The 15,997-nt window shown below is 45.6% G+C and overlaps 1 protein-coding gene across 4 annotated transcripts in view; it reads left to right on the top strand.

The window, feature by feature from the left end:
- The first annotated feature begins 395 nt into the window (after window positions 1-395).
- The window catches only part of Nrp1 (neuropilin 1), a 149,452-nt gene continuing 133,850 nt past the window's right edge, over window positions 396-15,997 (top strand). For 2 of the 4 annotated variants that reach the window (XM_040755278.1, XM_040755279.1), the window contains exons 1-3: window positions 396-550; window positions 1,906-2,441; window positions 6,042-6,216. In XM_040755278.1, coding sequence (XP_040611212.1) covers window positions 2,369-2,441; window positions 6,042-6,216 — 248 coding nt within the window. In that variant the 5' untranslated portion in view covers window positions 396-550; window positions 1,906-2,368. Of the gene's footprint in view, window positions 551-1,536; window positions 1,554-1,905; window positions 2,442-6,041; window positions 6,217-15,997 lie in introns of those variants that run through there. The other 2 variants (XM_040755276.1, XM_040755277.1) reach the window with 2 other exon arrangements.

Below are 15,997 nucleotides of genomic sequence, written 5' to 3'. Positions count from 1 at the left end.
CTGTGGCAGGGCGCCAGGGATGTCCCCGGCCGCTGGCGTTCCCCGGGCTCTGCCCTGGGCGCGGCTGACGCCGAGACCTTGTCTGCAGAGAGCCGACCGCCCCACGACTGCCCCTTCCGCTCGCTCCAGAGCGTTTGACTCCCAGACTCCCGGCGCGCCCAACCCACCGGGGCTTCCAACGGGTCGAGGAGACCAGGAGGAAGCCAGTGGCGACTAACGGAGGCGCTTCGGGACTGGGCTGGCTAGCTGCGCCCCGGGGTGGAGGTGCGGTGGGGCGGGGAGTGGGGGGGGGGGGAGCGGTGCCGTAGGCGGGGCCGGGAAACCAGGGCCGGAAAGAAGGCTGAGTCCTGCGCGGGAGCCCGGGCTGCAGCTCCGTGCCTCGTACAAGCTTCAGTCGAGCGCCCAGCCCAGACACCCAACGCAGAGTCCTGGCCCGGAGCACCAGTGTCCCGGCGTCCTTTCTCCCTGACTGACCCTAGTTTTTCAGCCAAAACCTTTGACCAGAGTCTCCTTGCCAGCATTCCTAAAGCTTTGCCAGCTCTTGCACCAGGTAGGAGTCAGTCTCTGTGGTGGCAGTGAATCTATAAATGCCACTTCCCAGAAGGCTTATGACCTTTTCACCTTCTTCACCCACTCCTTCGGAGGGCGATGAGCCCGGTTAAGTGCTTGATCAGAGGCCACAACCAGTTTAAGTCCCTGGGTTGTCCTTGCTATTCATACACCAAACGCCACCTGCTGCAGTTCTCGGAAAGCCCTCGCAGATGGAACCGGACGAGATGGGGGAGGGAAGGACCCGGCAGACGCCCAGGACGCACCTTCTCGGGGGCTGGAAGGCCTGTAAGCACAATTGCCTGTGATCTAAAGCTGACGCTAGGAGACATTTGCCAAGATCATCCTGTCACCCCTATACCCGATTCTTGCCAGTCGTGTCCCTCCCTCGGGATGCAAAGAAATGGGACCCTAGACCCAACATTCAGAATTCCTGAAGCACCTGGGTTTCTACGTGGCTGGTCAGTGTCTGTAGGCGGCTGCCCCCTAGCTGAAAGGCGCGCCACCACCCATCCTCCGGGTTCATGCAACCCCAAAGGAGAGGGCATCAAATCTCGGGGAACAAAGCAGCCTGAAGCGTCGTGGGAGGGGGACCCAGCCTCGCGCCTTTACGGAGGGCGAGGAGGCCGCGCTCCGCTGCAGCCAGGCTCCGCACTCCAAGGTCTGCCTGTGCTTTACGTGGCAGAAACACGCTCGCAGCTCTCTGGGCTCAGCAGCGGGTCTCCCACAACAGCCAAGCTTTCTTCTCCCGGCCCACAGTCCCAGTCCGAGAATCCTGGAGCGCCCGGCTGCTTGCTGCCCCAAGCCACAGGCTGGCATCTGGGAAGTGGAGGGCAGGGGGAGGGATCTAGCTCAGCGATCATCACAAACGGGGGCGCGGGTGCCTGGGGATTTGGAGTTCGTGAAGTAGCCCCTATCCCCTGGCTCTCGGAACTCCTTGGCTCCGGGATCCTCGTCTACTGGAGAAGCCTAGCTCAGTCCCGGGTGCGGAGCAGCACGCCGAGGTAGACTAGCAGGACCCTGGGGTTGGTACCGCTCGCCTTGCCCTTCCTTACACACGCGCGTCCTTGCGCTCTGGGCTGACAACCTGTGCCCTCAGCGCCCTTCTTCCCGCGGAGAGCACCGCAGGGTATGGGGGTTAGCCTAGCCAACCCACCGGGAGAGCACGCCTAGGGAAACTTGAGTGTCTGAATCTCCAGCCAGGCAATCGCTGGCGGAGCTGTGCGGGGAGGGGGGCGGGAGGAAGCCAGGGAAGGGTTCTGGGAGGGAGGGGAGTTCGGAGGGGGAGGCGGGTGCCAGTGGAGAAAGTCCTCTCTCTCCCGTTCATCTTTTCATTGCTCTCTCTCCTTCCCGCAGACAACCCGGACCTCCTCTGGGCGCCAGCTCCTCGGCTCCAACCCGTCCAGAATCAAGCGGGATTTTTTTTTCCCTCTAGAAATTGGCTTTGGTGTGTCGCCCGCCTTCTCCCCTCCTCCTCTCAACTCCTCCCCTCCCTTTTTTTTCTCTCCTCCTTCTTCTTCTTCCTGAGACATGGCCCGGGCAGTGGCTCCTGGAAGAGGAACAAGTGTGGGAAAAAGGAGAGGAAATCGGAGCTAAATGACAGGATGCAGGCGACTTGAGACACAAAAAAGAGACGCGCTTCTCGCGGATTCAGGCATTGCCTCGCTGCTAGCCTTCCCCGCCAAGACCCGCTGAGGATTTTATGGCTCTTAGACGGACTTAAGAGCATTTCGGCTTGTTAAGATTCGGGTTTGCTGGGCTTTCGTCCGCGCAATCGTGTTCTCCCGCAGCTGCCTTGGGACTGGCTCGGCGAAGGAGGATGGAGAGGGGGCTGCCGTTGCTGTGCGCCGCGCTCGCCCTTGCCCTCGCCCGGGCCGGCGCTTTCCGAAGCGGTAAGTGACAGGCTGAGGTGCGAGCGATCAGAGTGCCCGGGGCTGCCGGGTCCCCTCCGGCGGTGGGCTTCCCGCCTCAACCGCGGGACGCGCGCACAACTGCCGGGCGCAGGAAACTTGCCTGCACTAGGAACAGAGAAGTCAGGGCCTCTGGGGCAGGAGAACCGCAAGCCCTCAGCACCCTGCTCCAGTTGGTTGCTGGCTGTGGGCTTCTCTTGCCAGTTTCGCGGCAGAGCTCCCTACCTTCCCAGATCAGCACACCAATTATCGTAATAATGTTTCCTCCCAGAGGCAATTAGATGAGACTCCCTTTCAAAAATCTGATGGCTGCTGAGAGTTAATGAACACTTCACCGGGAGGACTTCCTGGTTCTCCTCGCAACTCCTCTGCTCTGCTCGGTTTCCTCTGGTGGGCGACACGGAGAGATAGCGGTCAGTCTTGGCGATCGCTAGGACTCTCTCCCCCGCCTTTGTAAACCGTCCGTGGTCTGTCTGGAGTATGAATGAAACTTGCACTGTCAATAAAGGCTTCGGATCTATTCAGTGCACCGGCATATGTGAGAATCCCTAACCCTGTTGCAGCTTCCAGTTGGCTTTTAAAGCCACTCACTGTTAAGTAATGAAAGGCAGTCCTAGCTATAACCAGTGCCTTGGATCCTAAATAGTGTGTTTAAAATGGGATCCGGTACAAACACGTTCCACATCCCCTAGAAAGGTGCTGAAGGCCAGCCAAGAGCTGATTTGAACAGTACATTGTCAGTATTATTATTAACTAATGGCCAAATATTTACTTTTGTCTGACTTAAATTTCAATCAAAGTAATGAGGAGGAAAGTGCATCTACTACTTATTGTGGTATATTGTTTTAATAAGAGGAGACAAGCGGAGGGCTCTCTACCAGGAAGAGTTTATTTAAATCACTCCTTCATGATAGAAGTTAATCTCCTTAATGTGCATTCCCCACGTTTTGTGATTTCAGCGATAGATCTCTCCCAACAGGTACAAAGCAGTGTTCTCAAAAGATATGCAAAAAATTGTGAACGCGGCTGGAATTCAATTTATTAATGAATCCGAGTTGGCGGCATCTTCCCATATACTCTAGCAAGGAAGCCAAACACTCAAAAAATTCATGAATGTGGAGTTCAATTTGTTAATGAACCTGAGTTGGTGGAGTGTGTATGTACTCTGGCAGGGGATAAAGTATCATTTTTCTCCAACCAAAAGAACTCAAATGTTTAGACCTCAAAACGGGTACCCTTCACAACGCCTAAGGTTAAGGCAGTGGTTCTCAACCCTCCTAATGCCGTGACCCTTTAGTACAGTTCCTCATGTTGTGCTGACCCCAACCATAAAATAACTTTCATTGTTACTTTATAACTGTAATTTTGTTACTGTTATGAATTGTAATGTAAATACTTTTGGAGATGGAGGTTAGTGGAGGGGGGTTGAGACCTACAGATTGAGAACCCCTGGATTAGAGCCATGTTGAGATACTCAAAGAATGTTTGTGATAGCCAATGTGAAGAGAATTAAGATTTGTGTGGTTCTGAACAACAACAACAACAACACACACACACACACACACACACACACACACACACACACACACACACTTTTAATTTCCTTAACAGAAATCTGGGGAATGCTGAGAATCTGGGCTCCAGTCAGTTAAAACCCTGTTGCTATGCTTGAGGTGACCAGTGCCAACACATGCCTGGGTAAGCCTGTAGTCCTCTTAAAACCATATCCACCTCCTCCCAGTAAGTGTCTACTAAATTAATTCATTAACCTTATTTAGAACTAATGGTCCAGAGTCATTAGGAATTGCTCTCTCCTAATCAAGTGTTAGAGAGACTGAACAGAGTGTGTGAGTCCAGCAGTCCACATTATCTTATTACACTGTCACTTTCTCAGAAGTCACAGATTAAAGTGCTCTGGTGTGGTACCAACTCCACCTCACTGTCTTCTGAAGTGACTCTCTGGCGACTGTTTTATTTCACTCTCTTAACAGATGCCATGGTGGCCATACAGAGCTGGAGGGACTTAATGAGCTGGGGGAAGGGGGCGTCAGTCTCCGAGATTTCTGCACAAATGAAATAATGTCAGAGCCTCCCCAGAATCGCACCACTGAGCTGGCTGGCATCATTAGCTGGGATGCTGAGTGCCGGCTGCAACATCAGGCCCTCATGCAGACCTACAGCTTTTAAGAAGCCAATGGGAAGAGGATCAGCAAGACCAACCCCCTCCGTGCTAAGAAACAGTCAGAAACATCTAGCAATGGGAGAAAACAACATAATTTATATTGTCTTCTTTTTAATTTATGGGAAATGACTTCTGTAATGCATGTAGCTTTATGCATTTTTGATGCGCACTTCATCTTTCATTTCCATTTGACCTGGTTTTCCTGTAATAAAATTCCGTAGATTTATAAATTCATGCTGAGAGCAAAGAATGCTCTCCCTTTCCACAGGGAATCTATTAGATGTAATATTAAAATCTATATATACCATTACTGGATGTTTGTGATTGATAGACTTATATATTTCAATGCTTTATACCTGTTCCTCTTAACATAGTTTATGCACCAAATTTTTATTGCCCCAAATTAAGCATCAATAAATGGGGTGGCATTTGCAGGCTGGGGCTCTTGTATATGAAACCCATAATGAATAGTGACAGTAGCGATCCATGCTGAATTGTAAAGAAGCCCAGAATCTGGTTTGTTCTGCTGTTAGAGAGGCACTTCAACATTTGAGTTTTTTGTTGTGGTGCTGGTTTGTGTTTCGGTAAAGACTCCAAACTAGATAGTTTATCTTTCCGGGGATGTCAAAATATAGCTCCCCATATGTGACGCCCAGACCTCAGTGGCCAGGGCTTCCCCTAACATCTAGTAATTAGAATTAGCGCCGTGTGGCTATTTATTTTTCTTCCTGCCCCATTGCTTTGATCCGGTCGCCAAGGCAGAGCAACTTGGATAAGCAAAGCAGAGTTCTTTCTGCATCGCTAGCTGCACTTTGTTCTCTGCTGATCTGAGCCTCAAAAGCCGAGATAACTCAAAATCATTCAGATTTACAGGCAGATAAAGCAATAACAAAAGGGTAGGCCTCCGGCCAATCTAAGTCCTGGAGGACAGTCCCCTCTGGTCAATGACACTGACCAGGCTTATCATCAAAACACCACTCGCTAGGAGTGGCACAGCATTTTAGTCACCTTCTACTTAGAACTGTTCCTTAATGTGATTACACTTCTCAGAGGATAATTAAGTCTAGCAGCAGCTCCCAGGGGACTGTGTTAACATCAATTGAGGGGGATTTAATGTTTTTAATACTAGAAGACCTCTTTCTTTGGAAGCAAGTTTGGGTGTGTGGGTGTTGGGGAGAAGCATCTCAGAACCCAGTAGAAGCCATGTTCCTTGATATTAAAGAGTGTTCTTTGGTGGGGTGGTGCTCCTTGTGTTTAGGGTCACATGGAGGACTGGTGCAGACACTTTGGAGTTTCTCTTAACCGAGAGAATGTTTGCTAGCTGTCAATGCATACATAAAGCTAAAAGACTCAACTGGTCATGGGGGGAAGGATCTGCTAAAATGTTCTTTTTGTTGCAGATAAATGTGGAGGGACTATAAAAATTGAAAACCCGGGGTACCTTACATCTCCCGGTTACCCGCATTCTTATCACCCAAGTGAGAAGTGTCAATGGCTGATCCAAGCTCCAGAACCCTACCAGAGAATCATGATCAACTTCAACCCACACTTCGATTTGGAGGACAGAGACTGCAAGTAAGTGAACGGAGTTTGAACAGGGCGCCACAGCACCATCTAGTGGTCGTGAGTGTCCGTGTGGTGGGTGTAAGAACATGAATGGGTCCCAGCCCAGATCAGATCGAATGTCAATGGTGTGGAAATGAAGTTACAAGAGTCTAATGAGCTCTCCCAATATGTAAGGCTGTGTTTAAATGCATGATCACTTGTCCTCTTTCTGTTGACACTTTTGGTTTGGGAAATCTTTTGTTAAGAAATGTGTGGTGTGTGGTTCTTTCTGGAAAGTGTTTTGAGAAAAAGCTTGTGTTTTCTTAAATATTGTGGGTCACCAGTATACATTATCTGCAGATGGTGAAGTTGGGTGTTTTTAAAACAAATCTGTGGCTCATTTAATGACTTTAGAACTGTGTTTCTCATGTTTGGGGAATGTAGCTCAGTGGCAGGGGGTTACCCCAGAACTCTGATTCCAACGATTGTATTGAGTTTGACATGAAAAAAGCAGGTTGTCATGGGGAAGAAATACAATATATAGGGTGAATTGGGTGAGGGTTTAGCATTATTGTTAGTGTTTGTTTGTTTATTTGTTTGTGACAAGATCTGTCTATGTAGCCCTAGATGGCCTGGAACTTACTATTTAGTTCAAGATGGCTTTGAACTTAGAGATGCACATGCTTCTGCCTCCCAAGTACTGAGATTACAGACATTTGTCACCATGCTGAGTTTAAGCAAGAATTTTAAATATTAGATTAACAGTGGAAAACTTTATGAAACTGATAAACAACATTACACAAATGCAATGAGAACTTAGGCATATATCAGGTTTGAATTTATCTGCCTTACCTGATTAGCTCTATCAACTTGAAGTTACCAAACATTGGTCTAGTCAAGTTTCATCATTACAACAATATTTTACTGTGGAGATCATCTAAATGATGCCTACTCTCTTTGTGTGGAAATCCTGGGGTGTGGATGTAGAATCTGTTTGTGAATTATACGAGGTGAGCCACTGAGGTCTTCAGGGCTCATCACTTTCCACATCCCAGACCCACCTCTTGGTGGCTTGCCTGCCTGATCCCATTCTGGAGTACTGGAGGGAGTGCAGCCTCCAGTTTGAACTTGAATATTAATGAATCGTAATGAAGACATGGGCCAGTTCTTCTTGCTTTGGACTTAACCATGTTACAGACATGTACAATGGTCAACGCTATTCTGTTGGCATACTTTTATTCTTGTTAAAAGCCAGAGTGATATGAAAACATTTCCACCTGTACGAAGGACTCAGTAACTTGTTGGTTTCCTGGTGTGCTAGCAACCAGTTTTTCATCACCAGGGAATCAAGGTGTCTACTTTATTCACGGTGTTAGTGCCCAGAAAATTAGAAGACACATTTGTGGATAGTTAGCATACATAAAATTATTCTGATTTCAGTTTAACCATGTCTCAGCACTGGATTGAGTTTTAATCTTTTGTAGAATTAATAGAGTGCTCCAGCGCTTTCTAGAAAACAGGGAATTATTTTGATTTTGTTGTTGTTTGGAAGTTGTGGGGGTCAAACCTAGGATTGCATGAATAGTAGGGCAAATATTTTATCACCGAACCACACCCTAGCTTGTTATTAGTCATTACAATGTTAATAGCGTAGACAGCCTGGATACTGTGTATTTTGTTTATCTTTTCATATTGACTATGTTTAAACTGCTGTAGGAGATATTTTCAAGAAACTCTGGTAATACATGATTCCTTCCAAACTAAAGTGTTCTTAGATTTCAATAAGCTTATGTTTACTGATTTCTGACTAGGAAATCATAACCATGTAGGTGTGTAAAAGAATCAAGAGCTCTAAGTGATCACTTGTCATCAGAGGTAATAAACATTCAACAGCAGATTCTGGGGAGGAAGCAAGTCTAGTCCTGATCTGTGATTTTGCTCATTTCCATGTCTTGAATGTTCCACTGTGGACAGTTTCCAACTCCTCAAGTGATGTTGCCATGTATAGCCTTGCAGAGGGATGCATATTCAGCAGTGACTCTGAGAGCTGGTATGATGAGCCCAACACACCCTGCAGTAGCAGTTTGGGATGGACACCAATTGATAAACTGTTATGTAAGATAGTGCTTTCACACACACACACACACACACACACACACACACACACGTACACCGCACATCACTTCCAATAAGAACTACCTGCTCTGAGGGTCATGGCAGTCAACACCCGCGATCCCAGCACCTAGGAGGTAGAGGATGCACAGGGCCCCTCAGCTACACAGCAGGCTTGGGACAACTTGGACTGCCTGAGACCTTGTCTCAGAAAACTGCAAACCAGTCATCATGTTCATCTTAGTTGAGATAGCTAATGTTTCTCCTAATGTTTCTCCCTTGTTGGCTGTGGAAGATGGCTAGTGACAGAAGAATGACCTGTTGTGCTGGTGCTATTAGGTTACTGGTGGATTAAGTGAGGGAATCACTGAGAAGCTAAAAGCTCTCCACCAATACATTTTCATCATGACTGTGACATCAACAATTTGGTTATTGTTAGAACATTTCAAAATATGAAAGCAAACATATGTCAAACTAAATTTATTGATCCTGTAATGTGTTGATTCTCATATAAATACAACTTGCATTTTTTTCCCTGAAATTGCCACTATTTGTACAGTCAACTTTCACCATGAGAAAGCAAGCAAGAAATCAATTTCTTGTAACATTCACTGAGGGCAAACCTCTTTGAGACCCAAGGAAGCAATTCTCTTTCCTAGGGTGGAGAGCTGGATGCATCATTAGACCAGCCAACCAGTGCAGCAGGGGAAAATCTCTATTTACATTTTCATTGTTTTGTTTGTAATGATGTAAAAAGCCATCATAGAACTCTGACAATTCAGGATACAATCATGAGCTTTCCTCGTGAATAGTGCTAAAACTGACCTAGCTCACAAGTCAATTGTGGACTTACTTTACAAAGTAAGGGTTAGGTCCTCACAGTGACTAGAATGGGGAGGGGGTTCTTGGGGAAAATGAATGTGTAAATGATTGCTGAGATTTTTTTTGGCATGCAGTCCATGTAGATGCTGCCATTCAACTGGGTTCATTACACACAATCATTGAGACCATGGTAATGTAACCCTTCCATTCTCTTATTGAACAACGTGTGGTGTAAATCAATCAATAAACACACAGCAGAGCACCTGTCTTCGAGGCTAATAAGGGGCTAGGGCTTCCAGATGGATGTTCTTGTGTCAATGTAAGAGACAACTCTAGAATGTTCTGAGAGCAGAAGGTGTTGAGGAGGTGGCAGGGACAGTAACTTTTTTCCTTTCACACCCGTCAAACCCTGCATGTTTAGGAAACACTAAAGCACCATTAAAAGTATAGCAGCTGAGACTGTGTGATTGAGAAATGTCCACTGTACCTTGGAAACGTTGAACTGCTCAGAACTCCTGCTCCAAGGCTTCCTTCAGTGGTAAAGGCCGACATCTTGAGTCTCATAAAACTTTATTTCTGTATAATAAACAAGAATGCCATTGACGAAGTAGTTAGGATTTATGAAACTTCTCTGGCTTCCCAGCAATGCAGGCTATCAGCATGATAATTTATAATGGTTTGTGACAAATACTGCCGAGCGGAGAGGTGTATGGTTACATTCAGATCGGATGTCTTTATCTGGGGAGCAATAAAAATTTCACAGACCTTGGGTTAAAAACATTAAGGAAATGAATGTGAAGCTGCCGAAGAAAAGCCTTGAAGGTAGAGCTGGGGAAAGAGGCCAGCAGAAGGGTCTTTCCGGATGGGACCCTTGCTTCACCTGAGTTTCTTAACTCGACCAGGATGTTTGCTCTCTCCCTTCCTTTGCCACGTCTCAGCATCAGCAGTGATGAGTATGTTTCTGGATTCCAGGCAGCCGAAGGAACCTTTCACTCCTGTGGCTCCGTATAAATCACGGTGAAATCATAGCTAAATAGAGATGATAGTCAAATCATGGAGGGAGCTATAGACTAAATCACACTGTGTTTCCTTATTACTACTTTTAAAATCTCCCAAATGTTTACAAGCTTGGGAACACTGCTGATCCGATTTCCTTTCAAAGAATGCAAACAATTTATCAAAACTTAATCTGTCTTTAGTTTCTTAAGTCTGATTATCTCTGCAAACTAAATTTCTTAATTTTACAATGACTATTTAGTAATTTTTGGTTCAGTCCCATTTTTGTTTCCCTGAGTAAAATTTCCTGATTTCATTCTTTCTTCCTTTCTTTTTTTTTCAGCATGAATTTTGGCATCAGTTTTGATTTTTGACTGTTACATCAAAAACTACATTTCCAGAAGTATTGTTTATGTGTATATACGTGTGTGTGTGTGTGTGTGTGTTTTTCTGGGTATGTATTTGTGTGCGTATGTATATATTGTATATGTGTGGGTATATATGTGGTATATGTATGTAGGTATGTGTGTGTTTCTGGATATATGTTTTTGTGTGTGGGTTTATACTGTATATATGTGGATATACATACATATATACATATATAATTATGTGTATGTAGATAAGTGTGTGTATGTTTCTGGTTTTGTGTGTTTATATTATACATGTGGGTATATGTACATAGGTGTGAGTTTTTGTCCTTGTGTGTGTGTGTGTGTGTGTATTAGAGAGTATATCCAAGGCAAGGCCCGCCACCTAGTCTTTCACTTTTTAGCATCGCTTGGGCTAAAACAAAAGCTTTTATTCAAAACAGTGGGGACCTCAACCAAAATTTTTCTTCATTTTCTATATGAAATATAGGAGTATATAAACTTACATAAACTTTTAATTAGAATTTATTACATAATTAGAAAGTGTGTAATGTTAGTGTACCAGTTGATATAACCTTGGGAGGTCCCCAGACCAGAAAGAAGCAGTTCCAGTTCCAGAATTCCCTGATATCTACCATCAGTCACTGACTATGCCCTAGAGAGGAGCTGCTCTCCTAAACTCATATAATTCCATTTTTGTGAGTTTCAAAGTCTAAGAGAACTAAAGCATTGTTAGAAGTCTTCATGTCTCTGTACTCATGTAGATCCTGTGAAGTCTTTGGATTAGAGACAGAGAGACACACACACAAAGGCACGCACGCACACACGTGCGCGCAAACACACACACACATGCTCACAGACACACACACAAATATACACAGACACACACACATATACGCAGACACACTCCCCCTTTCCAATAAGGAGTCTTATCGTGCTGAAAACTCACCTCATTTGTTGTCAGCTACTGTGAAAATATCTTATCTTTACTAAATATACTAACAGATACCTTATAACAAACATGAAGTCTTCCATCTGTATCTGCTTTCTGTGCAAAGGAAATTCAGAAAATTCTTCCCTTGTCTGTTTTGAGGCTGGGGGAGGGACATGTGCACATGTCTGTATGTCCATGTTAAAGCAAGAGATTAATGTTGGGTGACTTCCTTAGTCACTTTCCACCCATATTTTAGAGACAGGGTCTCTTGTTGAAGCTGGAACTCACCTGTTTGATTAGTCTGGCTGCCCAGTGAGCTCCAGGTCCTCTCCTATCTCATCTTCCCCAGTACTGAGTTTATGGGCCCAGCTTGTCACTGGGATGGTGGGGATTAAACTCAAGTCCTCAGGTTTGTACAGTAAGCCCTGTACCAGCTGAGTGGTCTCCCCAGATCCTCCCCCTTATTTTAATGGATCATCTTACCACTTCTTGTTTTGATCTTGGGTGCTGTTCAGCGCTCTTTGGGGGCAAGTGAATGGGGTGCCACAAAGCTCAGTTCAAATAAACAGCTCTTGGGGAAGTAGGAATGGGCCATCTTGGGTACTGTTGTCCAGTAACTGCAGCACTGTGAGTGTCACTCAGGCAGGTAACTTTCTACTTTCTTCCCTGTGATTTTCCCCCATTGTCACTGACTTAATTTGAACAGGGCATGGAGTATTTAATAAAAGGATTTCTTCATTGTGTTTAATATAAGCTCTCACACTTGACAGTGATGTATTGTGAGCGTGACAAGGTAGGTTTGTGTGAGATACTTGTGTAATTTAAAAGAAGCAGCTATTGGGGTGGAAAAATGGCTCAGTGAATGAAGTATTTGCTCCATGAACTTCAGGTTCCTTATTCAATTTCGTGAACCTAAGTAAAGACACTGAGGATGGAGGCATACACTTGTAACCCTAGCCCTGGGGAGGTAGAGACTGGCAGATTCATGGAGCCCACTGGCCAGCTAACCTAGCCAATTGAGCACTAGTCTCGAAGGAATAAGGTAGAGAATGACAAAGTAAATGTCAGATAACCTCTTCTGCCTTCTGCTTATACTCAAGGGCACACACACCTACCACACGAACACAAACACACACACACACACACACACATATATACACACACATGATCAGATAGATACATAGAAAGATAGATAGATAGATAGAGAGAGCAATTGTTGAAAACACCCAAAATCAAAGCTCTGATACACACACACACACACACACACACACACACATCACACTTCCATCAGAAGCTAAAGGAATAGGCTGCTTGAAATTGTGCAACATTGAATCAACAAGTGTTTGCTGTTCCCCACTAGAGTTCTCTTTGAGACACAGAATCCTAAGAAGGGACCAGAATGGACATGTGCCTCCAGCTTCATGCATGTTCTCAGCTCTGTCCTTCCCATCATAACCTTTGGCAGATGCACGCTTGCCGATCTGCCTCAGCAACCACACACATAAGCATGTGTGCACAAGGAGAGTGAGAGATAAGCTTCACTAATTGCAGTTGTCTGTTCATCAAGGCTGATAATGAGGCCAGAGAGGTGGGAGACAGAGAGATGAGATGAGTGTTCAGATAGGTTCCGAGTGCTTCTTAATTGGGTGTTTGTCAATAATGCTGAATGTGACAGGGCAGTGACTTAGCTGTCCCAGCTCCTCACAGGAGTGGGCGTCCAGCTGGTCTATGTTCAGATGGCCTGTGTCTAGCATCCAGGTCAGCTAGTGCTGTCTTATGGCTGCAATGATTCAGGCAATTCACAGAGAGCCGAGAAAGCAGTCTGTTTGTTCACAGCGACTACATTCTGCAGACAAACAGAGCCAAACAAACCACCAATCATCTCTTGGCTCCTGTCAACTCAATTGCTTAAAAACATTCACGTCCACCAAAGAAATGATCGCCTTACAACATGCTCCCTTCCAGCCAGCCTTGATATGCATTTACTGACTCTTATTTGCTCAACATGTGTTTTATCCCCCTCTCCTTTTATTAATTAATGTGCATGTGTGTTCATGTGCACATGGGATCCACTTGCTTCTGCTTACCCCATCAGCCATACCAGGCTTTTTTACATGGGTACTGAGGATGCAAACTCAGGTCCTCAAGCTTGCACTGTGAACACTGCCCCCACCCCAAGCCAAGTCCCTAACCTTCACCTTTAACTTAAGTAACTATAGAATGCTTGGAAAGAACAACTTGGCTGCTTCTGGGTCTCATAGCTGCACCTTGAGTATGTGGTATGTACCCCTCCAGGTGCTGTACGTTCAAGGCATGTGACCTTGCCTCATCCTCCTACACGTTTTAAGCACCACACACCTGAAGTTGGAGAAGTGTAAGTTAAATGCCCAAGTGCTCACCTGTTACTCCAAAAGCCCTGGCCACTGTTGCAGCAGAAGGCAGAATTGGGCCCTACCCTTTGTATGAAAGCCATCTAAACTGTTGCCAGCCATTGACTTCCCTGCACCATCTCCCACATATACTCAAATAGAAACCAAACAATTCTGAGGAAAGCCTGAGCCTTTCCATTAAGCATGCACTTGCGAGTCCTACGGAGAGCTGACTGGTGATTCTCTACTCCGCCTAAAGTAGCTGCCAGTTAGGAGTGAAAATGGTGGAGGTGTCTGAATTCTGGAATACTTGGTCGGTGGTTGCCAGACACAAAGCAGAAGTTACTGTAATGTTTGCCCAAATTTAATGGCCAGGCCAGGCCTGGCTTGAATTTATAACTGTTGGTGGTTAAATGGGTGTTCTGGGTACTAGCTGTGCATATAGGCCTAGACCCCGAGTAAGAGGGTCACATTCTCTTCTAAATATTATATGTTTACTTAATCTCAGGCAAATGTCAGGAAAGTTTCTGGTAGCCCACCATTCCCTGTATTTTATGCTTGTGTTTGCCACTGCAACTCTGGAAGGGTTTAAGAGAGAAATGCTTGCCCAGGCATTTGCTTCTTATGATAGACAGAGGAGTGTGTTCTGAGAAAAAACAGGCCCCGCAAAGTCTTTTGTTGTTATCTGGATAGATACTTTGAGCAAGCAGCCAAATCGGGACAGAGGTGTTTCCTATGGCATTGATGACAGGCTGGCCTGTCACGGGTGAGCTTCCAGTCCCCCTCTCTTGTCTCATCCTACATGAGGTTTCTACAGAGACGGCCAAAGCTGATGATTCCCAGTCAACATTGCAAGATATCCTCCCATAGATAGACACTATGATGATCAGACGCTATGATTTCCAGCCCACCTCGGAAACATGATGTAACCCAAAATTTAGTCTTAAAAGATAAATCTAAAACCTTCAAAAGCATAAAGTTGCCCCACTTTAAATGGAACAAAGAACACACTCTTGGTACAAAGATAAGGCAGCCACACAGAGCTGCACTATAGTGGCAATTGTGCTCACGTGGTCTTGATGAAGGGTAGTTGTAAGTTCGAGGCCAGACTAGTGGACAGAGTGATTTCCAGGACAGGCTCCAAAGCTACACAGAAAAACCCTGTCTTGAAAAGCTAAAAAGAAGAGAAGAGAAGAGAAGAGAAGAGAGAGAGGGGGGAGGGAGGGAGAGAGACAGAGACAGAGAAACAGAGAGACAGAGAAAGAGGGAAAAAAGGGTGCTGATGTTTGTTCTTAGAGAAGTTGAAGAAGTGGACATTAACTTCCTAAATATGGTTATAGGAAAAGATAGTTAGAATAAATAAAGGTTTTAATTTCTAGAGGGGTTCATTCTTTGGGAAAAATGGTAACCCACAAAATACCCGACAAATCCCAATTAACTGAACAGTCTGGGCTCTGTCTCGTTCACAATTGCCGTGCACTTCTGGTCTGACACTTCTTTATTGAGGTGTCCCTTTCCAATTATTTGGTTAGTGTTTATCTCCCCTCAGGTAGCTTTCTCCCAATGTCAAGTTCTTTGTCCATGACTCTGGGCTGTGTTGAGCAATACGGAGAACATGTTGGTTCAGTCCTCAAGGCACATCTCTGTTTCCGTCCTTAGCTTTCTCACCTCGTGTGTGATGCATGTGCAGGTTCATTACTGAGAGCTGGGGATTCCTGATTGCCAGGGGACCGTGTTGGCAGTTCCCCGTGAGCAAGGGCTCTGGTGAGAATTGAGGCCAAGGGTTATAATTGCCCCTCTGCCATTCATTCCCATCTGTGAGACAGGAGATGCTTCATATGGGCTGGGTCCCAATTATATGTGAATGGTGTGATTATTGCGTGGTTAGCAATGCTGCTTTGACAGTATCAGCCAGTGTAAGTGGGAAGATGAAACAATGGACCAGGTTGCCTACTATGAGGTCTGGCTGAGGACACCACATAGGCATAGCTTTCTTCATCTTTAAATTTTGTGTTGCACTTATTTGTTTATGTGTATGTGCATGTATGTGAAGACGTGGGTGTGAAGGCCAGAGGACAACCTTTGAGAGTTGGTTCTCTCTCACTGCTGTGTGTGTTCCAAGGATTAAATTCAAGTTATCAAGCTTTACAGCAAGCACCTTTAGCTACTGAGCCATCTTGCCAGTTCCCCAATCATTGTATTATCATATA

The sequence above is a fragment of the Mesocricetus auratus genome, unplaced genomic scaffold (genome assembly GCF_017639785.1).
Source record: "Mesocricetus auratus isolate SY011 unplaced genomic scaffold, BCM_Maur_2.0 Super-Scaffold_100013, whole genome shotgun sequence".
NCBI classification, from domain to species: Eukaryota; Metazoa; Chordata; class Mammalia; order Rodentia; family Cricetidae; genus Mesocricetus; species Mesocricetus auratus.
Note: the sequence above shows the minus strand (reverse complement) of the source record. Positions and strands in the feature narration are given on the sequence as shown.